Raw genomic sequence first — 27,804 nt, forward strand, 5'->3', positions numbered from 1 at the left:
AAATTTATGTCAGAAACTATGCAAAATCAGCATTTCTGGATCCGTATCATGATGCTTCAATTTCAACATAAATTTTTGTACCTATCTGTGAAGGTGACAAGCTTTTCTTTTCCTTGGAGTTTTAATTTTGGTTTACTCATATACAGTGTGATATCAGCAAGAAAGTGTGTATTACACTGACATGTTTTGCTCTTGATTACTGAATACTTGGCATTCCTTTTGTTGCAAGAAAATCTGAAACTGGAATAGAAACGTAAATCATTGTTAAAAATTCTTAATTCAACCAATGAGCATTAGTAAGGAAGACAAGATTGTTAAATTGTCTTTTATCACAAACTGGTTATGGTTCCTGGATTTGAACCTATATACTGATCAATTTTAACAATAGTGACACTTTTCAAAGAGTCTGTTTCAGAAAACTTATTTGCAATAAGCATCACTAGGTGAAACAAAACAGTAAGAGAAATCCAGGCTCATTAAAAAATTCCAAGAGATCCAGATTTTTGACCTAACATAGCAGAAGCACTTTCTGTAGTGATAGTAACTTTTTTCTTTGTATCTAGCAAAATTCTTCTGCAGATGTCAAAGATGCAAAAACATGCCACAAGTGATTTTTTTTTTTAGGCTGAGAATTCATATTTTTTTGTAAAATTGGAACTCCTTTAATACAAAGCATACAAAGTATTAACTGGGCAGTGTCTTTTACATCACAGCTCATCTAAAGATAATATAGTTTCAGTTTTTCAATTCTGAATCAACTAATCTTTAGTACTATTAGAAAGGTCTTATATTCTATAGGTAATTACTGGCTTAACTGAAGATATTTCATTTTTGTAAAACACTGTCTTTTGTCATTGTCTTAATCCACCCTCCACAACACTGCTAGAATGACCTTTCTAAACACAAATTGGGTAATGCTACTCCCATTTAAAACCCTGTGTGGTTCTTTACCACCACCTACAGGATAAAGTTCATACTTTAGTACATGGTTCAAAGTTCAAAGGTGCCCACCGTGTTCCAGACACTCCACTAGTGCACTTCCCACTGAAAGACCCTCATCATGTTCAAAATCCATTCCATTCATAGCTATACACATTTCACAAAGGCATTTAATACATCTCCTATTATTCATCCAGTAAACAAGTTCTTAGTCCTTCAAAACCAGTTCTACAGTCACCTGGAAGGCTTTATAGACCCATGTAGACAGAGATTTGCTCCCTCCATACCTGGTGTATCTTCAGCACATTATAACACTAGATTATAATGACCAATGAACAACCTGAAGTCAGAGAACATCTGATAAATCTCTATTTCCAATCTAAACATAGTGTCTGACAAGAAGAAATTCTAAATAAGTATTGATCAGTATGGTGACTAGGAAAAGTAGATTAAGGACAACTCTGATTCATCGCAATGGACTAATTACATATAGTCCTCCCACTCATCAGGTCTGTTCAAAGTCACCACTAGCAAGCATCATGTTAATGGGGAGGGGAGATGGTAACTCCCTATATAAAGCTCAGAATGTGAGCATATACCCCTCACACCTACATCATTGCCCTGAGAAGGAGCCACCTGCATCAGTATGAATATTAAAAGGAAAGCAAGTCCTGCATTTTACAGCTTTCTTCTCCTTGAATTTGATCACACCAGCGTCCCTTTTCAATGTCTTTCATGGATCAGGCTTTCAAGAATTACACAAAGCTTGGGAAAAAATAGTACTAGCAGGACTGCCATGAAGCGGAGATACTGAAATCACCAGGGCTATAGGGTTGGCAGTCAAAAGGCATTAATAGGGCTTCCCTGGTGGCGCAGTGGTTGGGGGTCCGCCTGCCGATGCAGGGGACGCGGGTTTGTGCCCCGGTCCGGGGGGATCCCGCATGCCGTGGAGCGGCTGGGCCCGTGGGCTGTGGCCACTGGGCCTGCGCGTCCAGAGCCTGTGCTCCGCGGCGGGGGAGGCCACAGCAGTGAGAGGCCCGCGTACCACAAAAAAAGAAAAAAAAAAAGCCATTAATAAATTAATGAAGCAGTCATGCTGAGTTGGCTCTCTGGGACCCCACAGCTTAAATTCACTTTGCTAGTAAGCCTGAAAAGTATATGGCAGTAGGAGCTCTTGAGACACCACCTCCAGTCACATTGGTGTAGCGAACAAAGTGTCTTACAACAGGCCCAAAATAATTTAATAGCTTTTGAGATTAGAGTGAACTGAAGTGTGCAGTTCAAAGAAAATGAGAAAATGGACATCTCCCTACTCATTTGATTTAAACTGTCAATGTTGCTAAAGTAACTGCAGAAACTGGTCTTCAAGTCACCTGGTAATCCAGCAGTCTTCTCAATTCCTAGCTATAGACTAGCTGGTTAGACTCATTTGAGGAACAATCTATTTAGAACATTTTTCATTATTTGGAGCAAATTATTAACTTACAGAAATAGCCTAAAATTCTTGTAAAATTCTAGTAAAAACTATCTTCTAAGGACTCTTATAATATATAACCTGTATATTAAAATTGCCTTTAAAGTATTTATGAAAGCTTATTTTAAACTCAATTTAAATTTGAATACATAAATAACACTCAAAGAAGGGAATTCTCAATATATATAACATTTTTACCTAAAACCTGAAAACTTTATTGCATATATATTTCAGTTCATGTTTCCTTAGATACTTGTTCCTCTACAGAACTAGAATTTATAAATATGGGCATATTTCATTAACTTCTACAACATTTTTTTGGCAATCATAAGGAAGAACAAGACTTCTGTTAGAGAGATAAAATTATATATTAAGGATTAGGTAGAAAATGCCTACTTTAAAAACTGGACATCTCAGCAAACATTCATTTTATCTAATTGTGCTGTGATTTTAAAGGATTTTTTTTCCAGCATCTATATAAAAATTTACATTTATTTGTTAAAGAAGTAGTTTCTAAAAATAGACTCAATGCTCTGAAGAGTTGGGAAGTCAGACAATTTTAAAGTTTATATATACAACAAACTATACATGTAACAATTAAAACATTTAATGAATTAATATAACCCCACCAATACAATGTTTGCTACTGTATTAAAAGCATTTATTCAAAATATGTCAACCTCCTTCCAAAGGATGAAAGACACATGAGCCCATTTCTTATACTATGAGGTACATGGTAACAACAAAAAAAATCCTAAATACAAAAGGATCATCAGTTGCCTAAATATAAAATTGAACTTTGGCAAAGATATGAGTGTTATACAGAATACCACAGCCAATAAGGAGATCCTTAAGTTTACACCATCTCCCTATATCATAGCACTGTCCCCGTTCACTCTTCCCTTTCAAAGGGTGAGTTATAACCCTGTCCCAGATGACTCAGAATTTTAAATAGGTGGTTTGCTGATTAACACATATTTTCTCAAACCTCAATACTACAGCTATACAAATTACACTTTAAAAATATTTGAAACAGGTAATTGAATTTATTGGTTGACTATGAGTAGGAAAATACATCGGTAAAGAAAAGAGACCCTGTATATAAATATAATACTAGCTAGTTACAATTTGACCAAGAAGGTTCCACTGAAAAGAAGAGTAAAAGCCCTTGTTACCACCAGTCCATATGTCATATTCAGTTTCCCATTACCCTTATCGAAGAGCTGCCTAGGCAAATGGGACATTCTTTGAGCTTAGTGCAGATAATGTGCTGGGTTTTGTTACATGAATGGTAAACAAAACTTAGTCCAGTGCATTACACAATTTAATGTATTGTAAATAAAGACTAGATATTCTATTTTAAACACTACTTCAACATACTGGTTACTAAAATTTATGTAACCAAAAAGAAGAGCAAAGTGAACATCTCAAAATACTGTTTACAAGTAGGGGAGAAACACTTGCTAAAGGTTTTCTTTGAAATATCTGCAGCATTTGTACCGGGTATTCTTATTGGTTCATTAAAAGAGCAAATTGCTATAACTGCTTTGCTTAGGTTGGCTTTTATACTTATATAGCATGACCCCAAAACCTTAAAAGTCACTATGGAAACGAATTCTATAAGTTTAAATAGTAAAAAATGGAATACTAAAATTGGAGTTTATTATTGAAAACCGGAAATCTTTTAAGAGCTTTGAAATTTTAATTTCAACATTTAGAAGTGCATTCTACCCAATTTAATAATGTCCTTAGGTTTCAAAGTGCTAACTCAAAATAAGTTTTCCTGGCTGTCACCAAATCAAGTAAAAATAAAAGCACATTTCTTGGAGATGTTCCCTGCCTATCTTCTAGGACTATTAAAGTTGCAATCAACAATTTATTTCTACAACTTTAGTTTAAATTATGCCATAAATTAATTTTGATGAACATTGTTTAAATTCTTAAAGCATAAATAATTATCACTAATACAGTAAACTGTACTTCAAGAGATTTACAAGGAACTGAGCGCCTCCAAATTTCTGATCATTAAAAACAGAAAATATACCCCGAATTTTCTGTAAAACATTCATAAAATGGATTTATCCAGTAAGAATACTGAAATTACATTATGGCAACACCACATTAAATATATTTGTTACAGAATTTTTGAAGAAAACCTATACTGTGAAAACATACTAGTTTTTATTGCATTTTAGGGAGTACGGATTATTGGAAATTATTCAGGACACAGAAGATACTTAAAACACAAAATCTTGCTTATCAGTCTATTTTGGTGTGACCATTTATTCCCTGTAGACTTAAAATATTTTTCTCTCTTTTAAAGGTTACAGTTGTAAATCTACACTCTTGGTTCAATTTATCACTATCTAATAAGGTGGAGAAGCTGTTCAAACTGACCCACAGAAGGTAGTCTGCCACAGAATGCAGTCTGCCTAGAAGAGGCAAGAACAAATATTTTCAAGATGTAACAGGCCATTATATCTTACTATGCTGCCCCCAAATTCAAATATTTTGTAGACAGTAACAAACACAGATGAAAACATTTTATGTAAAGCTCAAACCTTTAGCATCTAACAAGTGCACTCTAGTTCCAGCATCTATGAAAAGAATATATCCTCCATAAACAGAGTAAGTGCTTCTCCCCTTCCCCTTCCATAAAGCTCTCTGGACCTGTTATTATATAATGCAGATCATAAGAAAAGCAGTTTCCTTCATCTCATCAGTCCAACCAGCTCCAGCTTGCCCTTGCTGGAAATTGTCATGATGCACATTACCAACACAGTGTTTAGGATAAATGAGTAAACACACCTTTTATTCACACTTTACAAACAAAACAAAAAACCCAAAAAGAAACCCCATAAAAGTTATGCATTGGTTCTATATCAGTAATACCAGCTTTCCAATGTACTGACTATAAACTGGATGTGTTCGGTGCCAGCACAACTTAAAACAAAAAGCAAAAAATAAAAAACCATCACAACAAAATGTTTAAAAAAAAAAAAAAAAAAAAACTTCAAAGGAAAAACCAGGTCCCAGACAAAGATTCAAGATCAAAACCTTTTGGAGAATTTTTTCTTTTTTTTTAAAGAAAAAGAAAAAAAAAAAAAAGAATCATTTACTTAAACAGTATGAGATTTTATTTTCTCTTAAAAACAGAATAAGCACATTTAAGTGCTAAACATTTTTCATAAAATTTTAAGTCATTATCCAAAATGACTCACTCTCTGTATAAAAACTGTTACTAACATTCAACAATTTCTTTTCTTAATGCTCACATACATGGTGTCCTTTTGCTCCCCTGCCTGCAGTTGAAACAAAAGCAGTTAGACCAAGTTCCCTGTGAATTCATTTGATTTTTTTGAGAGAATGAATGAATGAGAACAGAACATATAGGAGTTAACTTTGCAAAGTTAGAGCTGGCTTTAATCTCTACTAACAGCACTATGGGCAAAATACAAGGTATAATATAACTTTTATCTTGGTTGACATGTTAAAATGACTTAGTCACTTTTAAAATGATCTGAAGTATTGTCTTAGGGACCTGTTTTGAAAATACATCTCATTTATTTTATACTGCTTCATAAATGGAAAATTACTTCTTTTTTAAAGGAATGATTTCTAAAAAACATGGAAACTAAGGAATACATAGAAAACAAAAAGAATTCACATGATACTAGTACTCTGGGTGATGAACAGCACTGTGCAATGACACCAAGAAGCAGTGCTTGGGTCTGGTGAGTAAAGACCCAGGGACCCACCCTATGAACATGTTCCAAAATGTGATATTCAATGCTTCACAATGGAAAAAAAGCCACAGCCCATACAAAAGCATTTTCATAAAACTCTGACAAATGTTAAACAGTATTTAAAAATATAAAAGAGGATGCACAGATTTTCTCTGCATGCACAGGCAGTGCTTGGTGAGAACAAATTCAGGCAGGCACAGTGGAGATAGGACAGGAAGTGTCTCAAAAAGGAGTTAAGAAGCTGTCCCTAAGCAGCTGTAATTCTGTAACTTAAAAAAGCTGAGGATTTAAAAATATCAGAATGTACATATATCAACCATTACATTCAGTCCATAATGCCTACAGATCATTCACTGCTCAGCTTATCTGTCCTGGTAGATAGTTTTTTGTAAAAACCCAGGAATTCATGGGTAAGTTGCCTCTGGTCCAAGAAAATGTCCTAAACTTTAAACAGATTTAGATTTAAAGAGCAATGTTCTCAATTTAAAAACAAAGTAGTACAAAAGGGCTAACAAAACCCTAACAGTGCAAATCATCAGCAGAGAAAGTCTGTTGCAACTTCTTTTACAAGCTGGCCTTTATAACACATGAAACAGGTAAAAAAAACTTAGCCTTAGATTACAATACAATCATTTCCAAATCTGATTTTTTTAGTACAAAATTTCATAAATCAGGTCTTCTGTGGATCATATACAATCATAAAGGCTAAATTTAAATTCTATATTTTACAAACAAGTCTGAAAAAGGAGGGAGTAAAGTATGGAAGAATGATCTCTGGATGTTATTACTGGCCTCAAAAAAGTAGTGCTACAGATTTCTGTGCAAAGAGAATATGCTGTTCAAACATTTTCCTATTTCAAGGCATGAAAATATTATATTGGATAGAAGAAACAGGAAAATTACTTGTAACAAATTAAAGATAGGTGCAAACACACCAGTCCCTGTCTAACAGTATATAAAGCATATCGGGCTCAGAATTTGTCTGTTTGCTAGCACCTGGCTTTCATACTATATCCTTATCAAATAATCAGATTGAAAACTCAAATCATCATTAAGGAAAAAAAATCCCTAGTGGCCATACCTCACTCCCCTATATTCAGATTTTTTACGAGTTTACGAGTGAAACTGAGGTCATCCTCTGAAGGTACTTGACTACCTCCTGCCAGGAAGGTGAATGCCGTTAACTTGGGGCAGGAAAGGCAGTAAGAGCTCCAGTTGTGCAAAAAGTGAGAAGTGGTCAGAGGGGATGAGTGGGTGTGGGCAGCCGCTGATATTGTTCTCAACTAGCCAATGGTGGTCCAGAGGTCCCAGGATGCCTAAAGTGTTCAGCTGAGGTTTAGAATAGAAGATGTAGTCAATTATACCCTGAAAAACAGAAGGCAAAAAGAAAAAAAAGACAAGGCCCCACATAAGATAACACTTGAACACTGAGAACTTTCAAGACATATCCTTAGAGTCAAACAAAGAAACTTATTAGCCTGTAGGAAAAGGCAATACTACATAAACCAAATGGCAACCCCAAATGTGAGAATGAAGAAAGTTTAGGGATGATAATCATTCTTCCTCCTATCTGGATCTTTTCAAAATCTTTAACAAGACCTAAAGAATCCTTCATGATAGGGCCTCTGCTTCTCTTTCCTAACTTAATTTGTGACACTTTTCCTTGCTCACTACTCCACTGCCATACTGGCCCTTTTTGGGGAGTAGGGAGGTGCGGTGTGAAGTGGGTACATTCCTTGTAGGCGCCAAGCTCTTTCCTGCCCCAGGGCCTCCACACATGTCTGGAACACTTTCTTCTACTTGTCAACTGGCTAACTCCTTCTCAACCTTCAAGTGCCAAGTTTAATCACTTTCCCAAGGCCTTCCTGAATCCTGCCCTCACCCACTTAATAGCTCCTACCACCTCTGATTCTTTTCCCTTGCTAACGCACTCCCCCAAGGTGTAACTATATACTCATTTGTGTGGTTGAGATCTATCTCTCCCACCAGAACATGATTCCACGAGGGCCAGGCTGTCTCTGCTCTCAACAACCTCAACAGTACCCAGACACAGCACCTGGCACACAGCTAGGTTACTCTTGGTTTGCTCCCTTCCTCCCTATAACTTCAGACTCTCCTTTACATGCTCCTGGCCAAGAACATTTAAGCATGTTCAAGAGTCTTCTTCCTAACTTTCTATCAGGAACAGGAACAAGAGGAAAAAAAAAAAATCCCTAATCTCTCCCACCTTTTAGTTATCACCCTCACCTCTTCTTCAATCAACCTGCTTGAAATAAGAATCTAAAAGTTGGTTTTTCCTACCTCATTGCTCAGTTATTCTCCAACTCATCATATTCTAGTTTCTCTGACTACTAGCTCTCAAGTGAAACAACTCTTATCAATATCTTTCTGAAGCTTAACACACACACCTCTTTCCCTAGAAAGGCTTTCTTTCCTTGCATTTAAGTTCCTATACTGTCCTGGTTTTCCACCTCTCTGGTTACTGTCATTTACATGTTAGTTTTCCCCAGTCTACTCCAGTCTCTCTTCAACTCTACACACTCATCTGTTCCCAGGGTTAAATCATTATCTACAGTACTGTGGATCCTCCAAAGCCAAATAAAAAAAAATTGTCAGTTTTCAACAGTTTCTCAAAGGAGTCTAAACAACCTCCCCTCTAAAATTAAGAACCAGTTAACACAAGTATTTACACTATTCTAATAGACAATCTAACCTGAATGATTATTTTCTCAGCAGGTTAGAAATGGAAAATTAGGATTTTAGAGAGCGTAAATGCAAAAGGTGGCTAAAAAGGACAGTTGAACACAAGTCCTAAACAACCACAGATAATAAAAATGAGGAGAATTACTAAGGAAAAGGCTCCATATTGTAATCCATTAATTGTGTAACAAGGCATATAAATAATATATATATTAGAAATTTTAAAATGGCTAATAATAAAAGACATTTTGGTTCTCAAGTAGTACAGTTTCAGTTAAACTGAAATAGAGATGGAACAAATTTGACAGCAAATTAAATATGATGGCCCTGCATATCCAGCTGTTAGTAATGAGCCTATAAAAAAAAAAAATTGCCCCAAAAAGGTGACAGTTAACTCAGGATTTACTATCATTATTTCATCTGATTTCTTACCTTGGAAATGATTCTAATAGGTATCTATAAAGTACGGATGGGACTCTAATCACATGGAATTCTACATTAAAAGTAATAAAAGAGGGCTTCCCTGGTGGCACAGTGGTTGAGAGTCTGCCTGCTGATGCAGGGGACACGGGTTCGTGCCCCAATCCGGTAAGATCCCACCTGCCGCGGAGCGGCTAGGCCCGTGAGCCATGGCCGCTGAGCCTGTGCATCCGGAGCCTGTGCTCCACAATGGGAGAGGCCGGTAATAAAAGAATGCTGCTGTCAACTAGTTCGAGATGGCTTAATTCCATTCTGAGCATTAACATTTAAAGCCATCATAAAGTTATAAGACACTTTAAAGAAATGAAGGCTTTAAAAGTTTATTATCTCAAAACTCACCTTAAAATCAAACGTGTAATTTGTGTAAGGCATCAGGCCACTCTCATAGGCACTCTTTAACTTGAAACCATGAGTGATCCTTCCATTGGTTGTCCCATTTTTCCCATTACAGCTGAAGTTTGTAAGACTTTCATTATATCTCAGTTCCTTAAAGTCTTTATGATTTGTTTCTACTCCACCAGTGCTCAAATATTCCACAACACCTATAATGAAAATAAAATGTACTTTTTGCACTGTCAAGTATAATACACAGTGTACAACACATAACTAAAAACATAATTCGGTAGTAAAGTTTTAAATCACACATATTCCCACTTTCTAAAATGTTTCACTGTTTTTCACATTTGCCAAAACTTGTATAAACCCATTTTTACATGGTTTTAATCATAGTATACTGAATATTCTATACTGTATCACATGAACTGATGTTCATATGTCTTCTCAATTATTTTTTTTTAATGATTGCATAATACAACTGGGCTGATGTATAGTATTTGTTAAGCTAGTTCCTTATTTTTTTAAATTCATGTTATTTCTACCTTAAAAAAAAAAAGAATACTATAATCAACATCTTAGTATGTAGGTTTCTGCTATGCTTAGTATAAAATACCAAGATTAGGATTCATCGTGCCTAAATATACATTGGGTTGGCCAAAAAGTTCTTTCAGTGTTTTCCGTAAGATGGCTCCAGTAGCACTTAAGTTCATTCGAAACAATTTTGTTAGATTGTGACAGCAGTCATATCAGTGTGCATTTAAAAAGAAACTTCTCAAAATTGGTGAATTTTTGTGTAGCCATTTTAATACTGAAGATGGAAGAAAAAAAGCAACGTTTTCAGCATATTATGCCTTACTATTTAAACAAAGTTAAAAATGCAACTGAAACGCAAAAAAATTTGTGCAGTGTATGGAGAAGGTGCCGTGACTGACTGAACGTGTCAAAAGTAGTTTGCAAAGTTTCGTGCTGCAGATTTCTCAATGTTTAATGCTCCACAGTCGGGTAGATCAGTTGAAGTTGATAGCAATCAAATAGAGACATTAATTGAGAACAATCAACGCTGTACCACGCGAGAGATAGCCAACATACTCAAAATATCCAAATCAAGCGTTGAAAATCATCTGCACCAGCTTGGTTATGTTAATTGCTTTGATTTTTGGGTTCCACATAAGTGAAAAAAACCTTCTTGACCAACTTCCGCGTGCGATTCTCTACCGAAATATAATGAAAATGTTCCGTTTTTAAAACAAATTGTGATGGCTGATGAAAAGTGGATACTGTACAACCATGTGGAATGGAAAAGATTGTGGGGCAAGCAAAATGAACTATCACCAACCACACCAAAGGCCGGTCTTCATTCAAAGAAGATGATATGTATATATAGTGGGATTGGAAGGGAGTCCTCTATTATAAGCTCCTTCCGGAAAACCAAACGATTAAATTCCAACAAGTACTGCTCTCAATTAGACCAACTGAAAGCAGCACTCGACAAAAAGCGTCTGGAATTAGTCAACAGAAAACGCATAATCTTCCATCAGGATAATGCAAGACCGCATGTTTCTTTGATGGCCAGGCAAAAACTGTTACAGCTTGGCTGGGAAGTTCTCATTCATCAGCCATATTCAATAGGCATTGCACCTTCGGATTTCCATTGATTTCAGTCTTTACAAAATTCTCTTAATGGAAAAAATTTCAATTCCCTGGAAGACTGTAAAAGGCACCTGGAACAGTTCTTTGCTCAAAAAGATAAAAAGTTTTGGGAAGATGGAATTATGAAGTTGCCTGAAAAATGGCAGAACGTAGTAGAACAAAACGGTGAATACGCTGTTCAATAAAGTTCTTGGTGAAAATGAAAAATGTACACACACACACACACACACACACACAGAGCCAACTCTGAAAGAGTTACAGAGCAACTTCAGCATCCCTGGACAGTATTTTTCCAATATGCGAAGCATACGATGGGTTCTGCAAATATTTAACTTTCATTTAATTAGTTAACAAGACTGGACATTTTCCCATGTGTTTGCTATTAAAATACTGTATTTTGCAACATGGAAATAGGTCCTAAGATCTGCATTATTTGACAAGAGTCTCTCTTGGCCCCTCAGATACTTTGTAGCTAAAACGAGGATGCAAGGCATGTAGAGAAATTGCCGGTAATCCCCAGATGGCTTTGAAAGAAGAATTATGGATCTTAGACACCTTTATTTCCCCGAATTTTTTTTTTTTTTTTTTTTTTTTTTTTTTTTTGCGGTACGGGGCCTTCTCACTGTTGTGGCCACTCCCGTTGCGGAGAACAGGCTCCGGACGCGCAGGCTCAGCGGCCATGGCTCACGGGCCCAGCCGCTCCGTGGCATGTGGGATCTTCCCGGACCGGGGCACGAACCTGTGTCCCCTGCATCAGCAGGAGGACTCTCAACTGCGCCACCAGGGAAGCCCTGAAAACGAATTTTAACATAGTTTCTAACTTATTATCTATTCTCTCATCTATTGTGATAGCAGTGATGTGCTACTGAATTTAACCACTCCGAGCGTGTGAATGTGTGTATGTGTGAATGTGCGCATTCTTGCATGCATGTAAGTCCAAGGAAAAGTATTCTTGTGTATGTATGTGAGAAAGTATAAACAAGGAGCCAAAAGACAAAAAGAAATACTTAGTTTGATATTACAAGGACTATGGCTTTTACTCACTGTACTAACTATGGAAAAGTATTTAAGAATAAGGCTTTCTGTATTCTTCTACTTTGTGATTAAAAATCAAGATTCTTGATCTTTTTTTGTTAAAATCACTTGCCTGATCTGTGTAAATAAAAAAAAATCTCAATTTCCACCTGAGGTGTATTTTTCTAATCAAGCCCATCAAAACTGGAGATCCTTTAATATACGGTCAAATTTAAACTGGATTTTATTACCACATGCTGGAATCCCAAAGAGTCTGTCTTAATAACCTTTTCAGAGTGTGCATTACATATAACCTGGGGATAATGAAATACAATTATATATTCTTTAATAAGTTACTTCAAGTTATCACCTACGTGTTTACTGAAGATGATTAACATCCTTCCTCCTGAGGTTTTTCATAATACCATTTCATTTTCAAAATGGTTCCCCTACTCCACAACACATTTTTTTTAACCTGATTCATAGCTGCCACTATAAATTGAATTTTCATTTTGACTAAATTTGGAATTATAAGAAACAACACATTACAAAAACATTTTAAGTCAGTAAGCATTCTATATAAAATAGCATTGTTTTGTTTTGTTTTGTTTTTACCAGAGTCCGGCAAAGAATTAAGATCTGCACACAACACCAGTGGAATAGTTCCAAATTCTCCCAATGCACTGGACTGGAGGCTTCTCGAGGCTTTATCAATGATGTTCTTCACTTCTGAGAGGAACATCATTGTTTGAACCAACTTCACATCAGAGTATTCAGGGTCCCAGTGCATATGAGCATTAGCCACGAGAATAAGTTGTTTTTCTGTTCCAAGATGTGGCTTTCCAGCTATATTAGACAAAAAGAAAAGAAACAAACAAAACCTGTCCATAACCCCATATATGCTCACAGGGTCTGAAAGCAAGTAATATCTCAGAATCTTGGGAATAATAAAGAAGTCTAAAATTTAGTTAACAATCTCCCACCTGATGACTGAATCTACCCTACAACAAACCTGAGAAATAGACATCTAACCTCTCGGTTGAGTACTTCCAGAATAGGGTATTCACTACTTGAACAGAGACAGCCCATTCTATTTGGGACAGCTTGATTTTTAAATAGTTCCATCTCCTTAAAACTTCTGGTCTTCTAGATGTCCTAAATTGAGCATCATAAAATTAAATTGACACCCTTTTTCTTAAGATATGTTTAAGATAGTCATTAAGTTCCATCTTTCATCTTTCTATCCCTCAGATTAAATATCCCCATTTCCAACTGTTCCTCAAGTGACAGAAGTTTCAGTTCGTAGCATGAAGGTCACTCTAAACACACATTTAATTTGAAATAAGTGGTCCATTTCTCCAAAACTCAAGACCTTTAAAATAATGACTAAAAAGGTCAGGAAGAGAAGTCAGCATACAGAATATCCCTGTTGCCAAGAAATTATGTAAGTGTATGGAGTTCTTCTCTCTGAGCAGTCATTTTAACTAATATTTACACTTCAGCATTTTATGTGAAAAATTCTTGAGGAGAAAAGAAAGCTGTTTTTTTCCTTTGGCTTTAAGCCTTTTAAGATTTGACATAGTTTTCTGGGCAATGCTTCCTCATCTTGAGCTTTGCGGTAGAGATAAATGGATATAAGGTTTTAGAATCTAAGATTTAAATTCTGAGTTTCTTCAGGTGTTAGACAAGACTATTAATATGTAACAAATTTTTTGTTTTCTATTAAATTTTGGAGGTCAATTTCATAGGAAGTGGAAAAGTCACTCACATGACATTTCAATCAATTCCTTTCGAAGTTCTAGCAGTACAGCAACTCCAATGTTATCTTTTGTCATGACTCTATTCAGCATAGCTTCAGACCCTTCTGAATTTGCCATTGCTAGCTGATTAAATTCAACAGTGTGTTTCTGAACCAAAGTAAATCTAAAACAAAAACAAACACACACACACAAATATAAAACTGAGAATACCAAGACATTAGCTTTGTGGAAAATGCAATTTTCCCCAACTTCCTTAACAGATATGATGGCATGTAAATTACATTATGGAAAATAATAATCCACACTTAACACCAAGCTTCCCATGTCCATTTAAGTTGTTCTCAGTCTGTTACGGATACAAATAACATTTTGATAAACTTTTACAACTTAAGAAAATGTAGTCATCTTCTGTTTAGGTTTCACATTGGAAAATTCCATCTTATAATTTTAAAATAATTCTCTTCCTAAGTACACGCTTAAGAATCTCTCCACCATCCCAGAGGGAATGCAATTACAAGGTGTTTCAAGTAACAACTGGAGTTAAACCCTAGCAAACACCTGAAGAAACAGCAGCACTTTCAACATGCCCTCCAAAACACTATTTCTGATGAATCAAAACAAAACCCTCTAAGTCAACAGTACTGTTTTCTTGAGTAATAATGAAACGCCTCATTCTCTTATTTGCCAACTAATTTCCATTCCCTTGGCCCCCATCCTGCAAACAGAGAAAGTTTTCTTTTTAAGAAATAAGATGACTGGGAATTCCCTGGCAGTCCAGTAGTTAGGACTCTGCACTTCCACTGCAGGAGGCAAGGTTCGATGCCTGGTCTGGAAACTAAGATTCTGCATGCCACGTGGCTCAGCAAAAAAAAAAAAAAAAAGAAAAGAAAGGAAGAAAGAAGATGACTTACTTTTCTGTCTTAAAGAATATTGCACAGCCATCAACATGTTTTCTTTCTTGTTCTGACATTGTCCTAGCTCTAGATTTAGGACTAAAGAATCCATTATAGCCACGTTCTTTCAGTTCTACCAGAAAAAAACTGTAATACTGTTCTGTTTCAACCTCCTGAAAAATTGTAAATAGCAGAGTTATTTCATAAGACAAAAATCAGTCCTATGCATTACCTTTATATGTACAGTTTAAGAACTTAAAAGAATTTCAAAGGACTGATCTGCAGAATGAAGAATTACATTTTTTCGATGTAATTTATCTGAAACCAATCAGAACACCTACCTGTCATTTTACAGGTACCAGTTGATAAGGTTAATTCTTTATTGTTTAGGAGTAAAGAATAGAAAGACATATACCCCTATGCATATATTTTTCCTTATATTTTAGAATTGGCGTAGAACAAAAATCAGAGAGGTAACAGGAACTCCACAGATCAAATTTCACACCACAAGGAGAGTGACTTGCCCAAGGTCATGTAAGTTATTATGAGAGTTGGACTGAGAACTCAGTTACTGTGCACCAGGTTCAATGCCCTTTCTACTTTGACCTAACTATTCAATTACCACTGGTAGTAAAGCAAAATTATACCTTGATAGTGTTACAATTTTAGTAACATTGTCACCCAATTAAAAAATAGTGTACAGGAGCATCAGGGCGGAAAAAGTAAACATTTAGCTGTCATAGCAAACACTTAAAACCCAGCTTAACCCATCTGCTTAATTTGGCAGCACACTGCTACAAAGCACAGCAGGCAGTGAATGCTCCCAGAATTCACTAAATACAGAAAAAGTCCATATTTTAATAACTGCTAAAGCTAGGACTTCATATGTGTCAGTGTAATGCGTTCCCAAGCTGTTCCTTGCTTGATCAATGTTGGGGCATTTCTGCAATTTAAACAAGTGCTCTTCTGATGACTTACCTGAAGACTTATGACATCAGCATTGCAACTCAAGATTTCTTGAATAATGGCCTTTTTCCTGTAGTCCCAATTTAGTGCCCATGATGGACAGTAGCCATATAACTGCCGGGTCGCATATTTATCACAAAGAACATTATAGCACATGACAGAAAACAAGGCTGTAGGAAAGATAACTTTACTTATTCACACACGTGGCAGAAAAAAAAAAACATAATTAATTTCAATAGTTTTCACTTAAATGCTAAGTTTGACTTTATTTATTCAATATATATTCACTGAAAAACTACTATATGCCAGACATGGCATAAGTAATGTTAGAAAATAAATGAAGGACAGATACGTGAACAAATTATAATATAAATAAATAATGTGTTTCCTGCTACAGAGGTACACACAGAAGGTTCAAAAACTAACAGAATACGATCTTAAGTCCTTCAGCCTCTAAGACCAGGGCTCCTCATTTCTATGTTCCCTCCACCACTTCAACTATTGTTAATGTAGAATGTGGAAACCCGACAGGTAGTTTTCTTAACAGGCATCTCTACTTTTCTTCTACAGAGCAACTACTATTAATTCACATGAAAGAAAAGGGGTATTATAGACCAAATCCTGTTGCACACATCACAGAAGTGCTCAAACTATTTTCATACAATTTTAAAAGGAGATTAGAGGTCATTAGTTCAATTTCTCTTTTAAGTAGGTGTTTTGGCTATCTTAAACTTTTGTATTATCAAATACATCTGGAACACAGTACAGTTTGGAAACTTACAGTATAGAAAGATTTTCATGTATTTATTATAACTGAATTTGATCAATACTTTAGAGCAGAGTTCCTCAACAGCAGCACCTCTGATCTCTAGCCACAAGATGCCAAGAGCACTTCTACCAGTTGTTAACAATCAAAAAATATCTCCAGGCATTGCCAAATGTCTTCTGGGGCATAAAATCGCCTCTGGTTGAGAAGTACTGCTTTATACCAAACTTTCCGTAGCATAGTAAAGAGGCCAGGTAATCAAGTCTTCGTTATTATCTCCCAAACCAAATCAACCTTAAGCATTCTACTGTAACACTGCCCAAAATCTAAAGCATACCAACAATACTATTAGGTTTACAAAGAAAAAGTAAAAATAAGATTTAAATAATTAGGCTACCAACCAGTTGGCCGTGTTCTGTCTGGTTCTTGTAACATAATCCAAGATCTTGGAGGTGGTTGTTCTGTTGAAACTAGTTGAATATAAAACACAAAATTAAACAATATTCTTACATGTCTTTCTAAAAAAAATGGTTTAATCAAATGACCACTTACTTCTTTTTGCAGTACCTGCCAAATTATCAAGCAAATAGTTCAGTAGCCTTCTTGTTCCATCTGGTTCCAGATAGAGGTTCAATATATCCTGGGTAAGTGGATTTCCTGGAAATGTTTTTTAAATAGGTAAAATGAAACCAAGACAAATACTAAAATATTTCAAAACTGAAAAATATACCAAAATTATCAGATCATCTATAACAATGTATATTAACTATATATATTAACCATATATAACTGTATATAAAAAACTATATTAACTCAACATACCAAACTAGAATATTATTTTTTTTCAGCTTTTGATGTGAAGAATAAAAAAGATTCATACCACATTCTACAGAAGTATCCAAAAAATGATTATTAATGTACTGATGTCAATCTAGAAGATATCTAATAGTGCTCTGCATCTGACCCTGCCTCATCAACACTTTCATAATGATCAAAAGAGAGTAAAACTGGATTGGGGAAGAGTTGGAAGAAGGACTAGGCAAAGGAAAGGTGAGAACCAATATAATGAATCACAGAATCAAAATTTAAGAACGCTACAAAGTTAATAAGAAAACATCCTAATGACAAATGCTGTCTAGCACTTAGATTTTTTAAAATTCTAATGAATAAAGTAACAGGATGGGACAGACCTGGTTTAAGATTAAGCCACTAATGAAGGGGAAAACCCCAGGGCAGTGATCCAACAGTAAATTCAATCACTGTTTCGTAAGTGCCAAAAATGAAAGCTAATGCAATGATTTACATGTATTGTTAATAGTCTCAAATTCTCTCAGAAGGACTTCTTATGTACAAGGAACAGCATAGTACACTGTTTCAAAAGCAAAGTTCCTACCCATGCTCCATTTTAAGAAAGACTAATAAATTCTATAGATGGAAGATAGGTAAAATGATGAGAGATCTTAGCCATTCCAAATTTAAAAAAAAAAAAAGGTATGGACTATAAGAATGATCACCACACAGAGAAAAAAGTATTTTTTTCCTTTTCTCTTGTGAAAGAGTAGACTCAAAAGGCAGAATGAGGACCAAGCTCAGAATAGAAGTGTTTGTTAAACATTAGAATTATTTAAGATGAAATGCCCTGACCTGTGAGGTAGTGAAGTATCCTTCATTAAAAGCTGGATTACACGGATGGGAAGAATCCTAAGTTAGGATTTTAAGAACTGTAAAGGTAAAAACATGCTCCTATAAGTGCAAGGTATATATTTGTAGGAAGACAAGTAACAATAGTATCATTCCCCATATGTGTACAGTTCTTTACAGATACCAGAGTCCTAAAATTTTCATTTAGTCACAATCCTATGAGATAGGTAGCTATAACCTCAAAGTTACCAGGACCCTGTTAAGGATATCTTGAGAAAATGAAGTCAACCAAAAAACTTCTCAGTACCAGGTAAGCATCCCATTCTAACTAGACCTACATTACTGCTGTTATTTTTACTACTTTCTAGTGCAAAAAATATTTAAAGGCAACTGCTGAGTACTTATAACTATGTGATCCTCCCTTCTAAGATCTTTCTATAAAATTAAAAACCATCCCCAAACCCAAACATCTATTTTTGACTCTCTAATAAATGCATGAAGCCAAATGGTATATTTCCCACAACATCTGCTTGTTCTTTGGAATTCCTTTAAATTTAATCTACTTTTCATTGCCTGGAAAAATAATACACATAGGGTAAACTTAACAAGTACAATACAATTCTGGAATTAAAACATGATACTGAGTCTCAGAACTAAGGAACAAAAGTGAATGAGAGAAGTCGTTTCTGGAAAGATGAAGTAAACATACTTTTCCCTATTTCTCCTGCTGAATACAACTAAAATCCCATTAATTATGTGTAAAGAAATGTAAGACTCTGAAATGTGGTAAGAAGGCAGAATGTTCAGAGACTTCAGGACCTGAGGAACAACACAGTGGTGAATTCCTTGGGTTTACTATTTGTCTCATATATCCCAGACACAGAGCTAAGAAGCCAGCAACACAGAAACACCTGTGGGTACAGAAAAAAAATTCCAACAAACGCCAAAGGGCCAGGAAAGGGCAGCCTAACAAAACAAAACTTTTAGATAGTAACAGCTCTACTACAGCTAAACACCAAAGAAACATACATGGCATCCTCTCTACTCATGCCAGCAAAGACCAAGCAGGGAGCTTAGACTTACACCCTTATGAGGAAGTAAGGAGGTACCCCAACACCCCTAGCAGGGTAGGGTCAGAGAAGGCCAAGAAGGTAGCTGGGACTTTTATCCCCTCCAGGCAGTAACAAGCACCTCCTCCTCCACCCTGTAGTGTCTGCAGAGACCAAGAAGGGAAGCCTGGACTATCACCCCAACCCGCAGTAATGAGGTGCTCCTCCACCTCCCTTCTGGAGATGACGTCAGAGGAGGCTGAGTAGAGTCAAGACTTTTACCATCTCCCAACAGTAATGAGGTCACCCCAATGCAGTGACTATGGAGACCACATAAGGAGCCAAAACTGCCACCTGTACCCAGCTGACCCTCAGGTGTCAACAAAGGCTAAGTGGAATCTTAACTCCTACCTCCCCTGGCAGTAAGGAGATGGTGTTCTCCATTTTCCCTGCCACAGCAGTGATAGAGAAAGCCAGCAAAAAAGGTTTAAATAAGATCCAGAGTCTTATAACATAATGTGAATATGTCCAGCTTCAAGTGAAAATCACTAATCATACCAAGAACCAGGAAAATTTCAAACTGAATGAAAAAGATAATAGATTCCAATACTGAGATGATAGAAACATTAGAATGATCTGAGCAAAACAGAGAAGGCATGATAAAAATGCTTCAATGAAAAATTACAAACATGCCTGAAATAAAATGACAAAAAAATAAGAAGACTCAGTAAACAAAGTTTTGGTAAACAAATGAAATGTAAAAACCAAATGGAAATATTAAAACTGTAAAATAGGATAAATGAAATAAAAAACTCAGTTGGATGGGTTCAACAGCAGAATGGAGGGTCAAAGGAAAGAATCAGCGAACTGGAAGGTATAACACTACAATTATGCAATCTGAACAACAGAAAGGAAACAGATTGAAAAAAATAAATGAACAGAGAGCCTCAGGGACCAGTGGAACTACAACAAAAAATTTAACATTCATGTCCTCAGAGCAACGGAAGCAGAAGAGTACAGGGCTGAGGAAGTACTAAAGAAATGGTGAAAGTTCCCCCAATTTGGCAAGAAACCTAAACCTACAGATTCAAAAACTTCAAACAGGACAAACCCAAAGGAATCTATACCAAGCAACATCATAATTAGACTTCTGAAAACTAAAGACAAAGAAAAAAATCTTGAAGGCAGCCAGAGAAAAACAACCTTATCTGTAGGGGAAAAACAATATGAATAACCACAAATTTCTCATCACAAACCAGTAGAAAGTGGCATGGTATTTTTCAAGTGCTGAAAGAAAAGACCTGTCAACCCAGAATCCTATATCCAGCGAAAATATCCTTCGGGAATGAAGGAGAAACAAAGACATTTTCAGATGACAGAGAACTAAGACACTCTGTTGCCAGCAGACCCTCCCCTAAGAGAACCATTAATGAAAGTTCTCTAAATGGAAAGGAAATGATAATAGAAGGAACCCTGGAATATCAGGAAGGAAAAAAAAAGATTATGGTTTAATAAAAGGGGGGGCAAATATAATAGGCTTTCCTTCTCAAGTTTTCTGAATCTTGTTTGGCAGTTAACTGGGGGAACAGGCAAATAAAAGGTCATAAAAAGAGCTATGGTTTTTATATGTCACTCAAACTGGTAAAGTAGTAACACCAGAAGACTATGATAAATTAAGTTTATATACTGAAATACCTAGAGCAACCACTGAAAAAGATAATTCAAACACATCACAGACAAATTAAAATGGAAATGTAAAAAGATGCTCAAATAACCCATAGGAAAGCAAGAAAAAGAAAACAGAAAAACAAAAGCAAGGAGAACAAACAGAAAACAAAAAATAAAGTGGCCGATGTAAGCCCCAATAAATCAACAATTATAGTAAATGTAAATGGTCTAAATAGACCAATTAAAAGACAGAAAATTGGCAGTGTGGATTTAAAAACATGACCCAACTATATGCTATCAACAAGAAACCCACTTCAAATATAACAATATAAGCAGGTTGAAAGGAAAAGGATGGAAAAAAAATCATGCAAACATTAGTCAGAGGAAAGCAGGAGTGACTATATTAATATCAGATCAAGTAGATTTCAGAGAAAATCACCACACTGCGAGTGGCCTTATGTAATGATAAAGGGCCAATCCCCCAAGAAGAATTAGCAATTCTAAATGTGTATCTATCAAACAACAAAACTGCAAAATATTTTAAGCAAAAACAATTCCATCCAAAAACTGATGGAACTGAAAGGACAATAGAGAAGTCTACAATTACAGCTGAAGACGTCAACACCCCTCTCTGAAAAATTGATAGAACCAGACAAAAGTCCACAAACCATCAATCTAATAGATATCAGACAAATATATTAGATCTAACTATTTATACATCATCTACACAGTAACAGCAGAATACAAAACTCTTGCCCAATGCCCAAGGGACAAATACTAGGATAGATCATATCCTGGGCCATAAAACCAAACATCCACAAATTTAAAAGAACTGAAATTATGTAGAATGTACTCTTCAACCACAATGGAATGACACTAAAAATCAGTAACTGAAAGACAATAGGAAAATGTGCAAACACTTGGAAAATTCTGACTGATCCATGGGTCAAAGAGGAAGTCTGAAGGGAAATTTCAAAATGCACTGAGCTAGTGAAAATAAAATTTGTTGCTGGACACAGCTAAAGCAGGGCCAAGAGGGAGAGTTACAGCACTAAATGCATACATCAGAAGAAAAAAGTCCCAATTCAATAATCTAAGCTTCTACCCTAACAACCGAGAGAAAAAGAGTAAAATAAACCCAAAGAAAAAGCAGCATAGAAATACTAAAGAGCAGAAATCAGTGAAACTGAAAACAGAAAAATGGAGGAAAAAAATTTTAAAGCTGTTTCTTTGACAAGATCAATAAAACTGACGAACCTTTATCCAAGACTGATAAAGAAAAAGAGAGACAAAAATTACTAATATCAACAACGAAAGGGAATAAGGGTATCACTACAGACCCTACAGAAATCAGAAGGATAAGGGAATACTATAAACAACTCTACATACATAAATTTAACAACACAGATGATATGGGCCACTTCCCTGAAAAACACAAATCATCACAACTCACCCAGTAGATAATTTAATAGCACTACACCTAGTAAAGGAAATGAATTCATAATTTTAAAACTACCAGAAAAGAAATCAACCCAGACTGTTGCACTGAAAAATTCTACTAAACATTTAAAAAAGGATTAACTCTAATTCTACAGAATCTCTTCTGGAAAACAGAAGATGAGGGAACACTTTCAAATTCATTTCATAAAGCTAATATCACCTTGATACCAAAACCAGGCAAAGTGAGTATAAAACAAACAGAAAACAAAACTACAGACAAATATCTCTCATGAATACAGTCAAAAATCATTAAAATATTAGCATACACTTACCAGCAATAAACAAATTGTACACCATGATCAAGCGGATTTTATTCTAGGAATGCAAGCCTGTTTCAATATTCAAAAATTAATTATCAGGCTAAAGAAGAAAAATTATATATCACATATCAACTGATGGAGAACAAACATTTGACAAAATTAAATACCCATTCATGATTTAAAACTCTCAGAAAAAGAAGGATAGAAGGAAAAATCCTCAAATTGATAGGGCATCTACAAAATACCCATGCTAACATTATACTGAACAATGAAGACAGAATACTTTCTAAGGTCGGGGAAAAGGGGGGATCTCTGCTCTCACAAGTCTTATTCAACATAGAGCTGCAAGTTCTGGTTAGTGCCATAAGGCAAGAAAAAGGAAAGAAAAGCATACATATTGGAAAGAAATAAACTTCTCCCTATTTGCAGGTGACTAATTTTCTACATAGAAAAAAATTTTTTAATTACTAAAAAACCTACAAAAAATAGAAAAACCAACTCCTAGAACTAGAATTGGGTTCAACAAAGTAGAATGATACAAAATCAAGCCTTGGTAAATTTAAGAAAATTGAAATAGTATCAAGTATCTTTTCCGGCTACAACGCTATGAGACTAGATATCAATTACAGGAAAAAAATCTGTAAAAACTACAAACACATGAGGCTAAACAATACACTACTAAATAACCAAGAGATCACTGAAGAAATCAAAGAGGAAATCAAAAAATACCTAGAAACAAATGACAATGAAAACACGACGACCCAAAACCTATGGGATGCAGCAAAAGCAGTTCTAAGAGGGAAGTTTACAGCAATACAATCCTACCTCAAGAAACAACAAATGTCTCAAATAAACAAACTAACCCTACACCTAAAGCATTAGAGAGGAGAAGAACACCAAAAAAACCCCCCAAAGTTAACAGAAGGAAAGAAATCATAAAGATCAGATCAGAAATAAATGAAAAAGAAATGAAAGAAACGATAGCAAAGATCAATAAAACTAAAAGCTGGTTCTTTGAGAAGATAAAACAAAATTGATAAACCTTTAGCCAGACTCATCAAGAAAAAAAGCGAGAAGACTCAAATCAATAGAATTAGAAATGAAAACGGAGAAGTAACAGCTGACACTGCAGAAATACAAAGGATCATGAGAGATTACTACAAGCAACTATATGCCAATAAAATGGACAACCTGGAAGAAATGGACAAATTCTTAGAAAAGCACAACCTTCTGACACTGAACTAGGAAACTGAAAATACAAACAGACCAATCACAAGCACTGAAATTGAAACTGTGATTAAAAATCTTCCAACAGGACTTCCCTGGTGGCGCAGTGGTTAAGAACCCACCTGCCAATGCAGGGGACACGGGTTCGAGCCCTGACCCGGGAAGATCCCATATGCCGCGGAGCAAGAAAGCCCGTGCGCCACAACTACTGAGGTCCATGCGCCTAGAGCCCGTGCTCCACAACAAAGAGAAGCCACTGCAATGAGAAGCCCGCGCACCGCAACGAAGAGTAGCCCCCGCTCACTGCAACTAGAGAAAGCCTGTGCGCAGCAACGAAGACACAACGCGGCCCCCCAAAAAAATAAAGAAGTTAAAAAAAAAAATCTTCCAACAAACAAAAGCCCAGGACCAGATGGCTTCACAGGCAAATTCTATCAAACATTTAGAGAAGAGCTAACACCTATACTTCTCAAACTCTTCCAAACAATCCCAAACTCATTTGTGGAGGGAGGAACGATCCCAAACTCATTCTATGAGGCCACTATCACCCTGATACCAAAACCAGACAAAGATGTCACAAAAGAAGAAAACTACAGGCCAATATTACAGATGAACATAGATGCAAAAATCCTCAACAAACTACTAGCAAACATAATCCAACAGCACATTAAAAGGATCATACACCATGATCAGGTGGGGTTTATCCCAGGAATGCAAGGATTCTTCAATATACACAAATCAATCAATGTGACAAACCATATTAACAAATTGAACGAGAAAAATCACACGATCATCTCAATAGATGCAGAAAAAGCTTTCGACAAAATTCAATACCCATTTATGATAAAAACCCTCCAGAAAGTAGGCACAGAGGGAACTTACTTCAACATAAGAAAGGCCATATATGACAAACCCAGAGCCAACATTGCTCTCAACGGTGAAAAACTGAAACCATTTCCACTAAGATCAGGAACAAGACAAGGTTGCCCACTCTCATCCCTATTATTCAACATAGTTTTGGAAATTTTAGCCACAGCAATCAGAGAAGAAAAGGAAATAAAAGGAATCCAAATTGGAAAAGAAGAAGTAAAATTGTCACTGTTTGCAGATGACATGATACTATACATACAGAATCCTAAAGATGCTACCAGACAACTACTAGAGCTAAGCAATGAATCTGATAAAGTAGCAGGATACAAAATTAATGCACAGAAATCTCTTGCATTCCTATACACTAATGATGAAAAATCTGAAAGAGAAATTAAGGAAACACTCCCATTTACCATTGCAACAAAAAGAATAAAATACCTAGGAATAAACCTACCTAAGGAGGCAAAAGACCTGTACGCAGAAAACTATAAGACACTGATGAAACAAATTAAAGACGATACAAGCAGATGGAGAGATATACCTTGTTCTTGGATTGGAAGAATCAACATTGTGAAAATGATTATACTACCAAAAGCAACCTACAGATTCAATGCAATCCCTATCAAATGACCAATGGCATTTTTCATAGAACTAGAACAAAAAATTTCACAATTTGGGGCTTCCCTGGTGGCACAGTGGTTGAGAGTCTGCCTGCCAATGCAGGGGACACGGGTTTGTGCTCCAGTCCAGGAGGATCACACGTGCTGCGAAGCGGCTGGGCCCGTGAGCCATGGCTGCTGAGCCTGCGCGTCCGGAGCCTGTGCTCTGCAACGGGAGAGGCCACAACAGTGAGAGGCCTGCGTACCGCCAAAAAAAAAAATTTTTTTTCACAATTTGTATGGAAACACAAAAAAACACGAATAGCCAAAGCAATCTTGAGAAAGAAAAACGGAGCTGGAGGAATCAGGCTCCCTGACTTCAGACTATACTACAAAGCTACAGTAATCAAGAGCGTATGTTACTGGCACAAAAATAGAAATATCAATCAATGGAACAGGATAGAAACCCACGCACATATGGTCACCTTATCTTTTTTTTTTTTTTTTTTGCGGTACGCGGGCCTCTTACTGTTGTGGCCTCTCCCATGGTGGACCACAGGCTCCGGACGCGCAGGCTTGGCAGCCACGGCTCATGGGCCTAGCCGCTCCATGGCATGTGGGATCTTCCCAGACCGGGCACGAACCCGCGTCCCCTGCATCGGCAGGCAGACTCTCAACCACTGCGCCACCAGGGAAGCCCAGTCACCTTATCTTTGATAAAGGAGGCAAGAATATACAATGGATAAAAGGCAGCCTCTTCAATAAGTGGTGCTGGGAAAAATGGACAGCTACTTGTAAAAGAATGAAATTAGAACACTCCCTAACACCATACATAAAAATAAACTCAAAATGGATTAAAGCCCTAAATGTAAGGCCAGACACTATAAAACTCTTAGAGGAAAACATAGTCAGAACACTCTATGACATAAATCACAGCAATATCCTTTTTGGCCCACCTCCTAGAGAAATGGAAACAAAAATAAGCAAATGGAACCTAATGAAACTTAAAAGTTTTTGCACAGCAAAGGAAACCATAAACAAGACCAAAAGACAACCCTCAGAATGGGAGAAAATATTTGCAAATGAAGCAACTGACAAAGGATTAATCTCCAAAATATACAAGCTGATCATGCAGCTCAATATCAAAAAAAACAAACAACCCAATCCAAAAATGGGCAGAAGACCTAAACAGATATTTCTCCAAAGAAGATATACAGATTGCCAACAAACACATGAAAGGATGCTCAACATCACTAATCATTACAGAAATGCAAATCAAAACTACAGTGAGGTATCATCTCACACCTGTCAGAATGACCATCATCAAAAAGTCTACAAACAATCAATGCTGGAGAGGGTGTGGAGAAAAGCGAACCCTCTTGCACTGTTGGTGGGAATGTAAATTGATACAGCCACTATGGAGAACTGTATGGAGGTTCCTTACAAAACTAAAAATAGAACTACCATACGACCCAACAATCCCACTGCTGGGCATATACCCTGAGAAAACCATAATTCAAAGAGTCATGTACCACAATGTTCATTGTAGCTCTATTTACAATAGCCAGGACATGGAAGCAACCTAAGTGTCCATCAACAGATGAATGGATAAAAATGTGGCACATACATACAATGGAATATTACTCAGCCATAAAAAGAAACAAAATTGAGTTATTTGTGGTGAGGTGGATGGACCTAGAGACCGTCACATAGAGTGAAGTAAGTCAGAAAGAGAAAAATAAATACCATATGCTGACACGTATATATGGAATCTAAAATAAGAAAAAATGGTTCTGAAGAACCTAGGGGCAGGACAGGAATAAAGACACAGATGTAGAAAATGGACTTGAGTACACTAGGAGGTGGAAGGGTAAGCTGGGACAAAGGGATAGAGTGGCATGGACATATATACACTACCAAATGTAAAACAGATAAGCTAGTGGGAAGCAGCCACATAGCACAGGGAGATCAGCTCGGTGCTTTTTGTCCACCTAGAGGGGTGGGATAGGGACGATGGGAGGGAGGTGCAAGAGGGAGGAGATATGCGGATATATGTATATGTATAACTGATTCACTCTGTTATACAGCAGAAACTAACACACCATTGTAAAGCAATTATACTCCATAAAGATGTTAAAAAAATCAAATAGTGACAATACCAAACACTGATAAGGATGCAAAGAAACTGGATCACTCATTTATTACTGGTAAAAATGTAAAATAGTACAGCAGTCTGGAAAACAACCTGGCAGTTTCTTAAAAAAAA

At 36.3% G+C, this 27,804-nt stretch overlaps 1 protein-coding gene across 5 annotated transcripts in view; it reads right to left on the reverse strand.

The window, feature by feature from the left end:
* Window positions 1-3,439: 3,439 nt before the first annotated feature.
* Window positions 3,440-27,804, reverse strand: part of CNOT6 (CCR4-NOT transcription complex subunit 6) — a 66,812-nt gene continuing 42,447 nt past the window's right edge. For 3 of the 5 annotated variants that reach the window (XM_030844838.3, XM_030844835.3, XM_030844839.3), the window contains 8 exons: window positions 17,277-17,381; window positions 17,126-17,194; window positions 15,971-16,128; window positions 15,011-15,165; window positions 14,108-14,262; window positions 12,955-13,185; window positions 9,679-9,881; window positions 3,440-7,524 (listed from right to left, as the gene is read on the reverse strand). In XM_030844838.3, the coding sequence (XP_030700698.1) occupies window positions 7,312-7,524; window positions 9,679-9,881; window positions 12,955-13,185; window positions 14,108-14,262; window positions 15,011-15,165; window positions 15,971-16,128; window positions 17,126-17,194; window positions 17,277-17,381 (1,289 nt within the window). In that variant the 3' untranslated portion in view covers window positions 3,440-7,311. The remainder of the gene's footprint in view (window positions 7,525-9,678; window positions 9,882-12,954; window positions 13,186-14,107; window positions 14,263-15,010; window positions 15,166-15,970; window positions 16,129-17,125; window positions 17,195-17,276; window positions 17,382-27,804) is intronic. The other 2 variants (XM_030844836.3, XM_030844837.3) reach the window with 2 other exon arrangements.

This window comes from Globicephala melas, chromosome 3 (genome assembly GCF_963455315.2).
Source record: "Globicephala melas chromosome 3, mGloMel1.2, whole genome shotgun sequence".
Lineage (NCBI taxonomy): Eukaryota > Metazoa > Chordata > Mammalia > Artiodactyla > Delphinidae > Globicephala > Globicephala melas.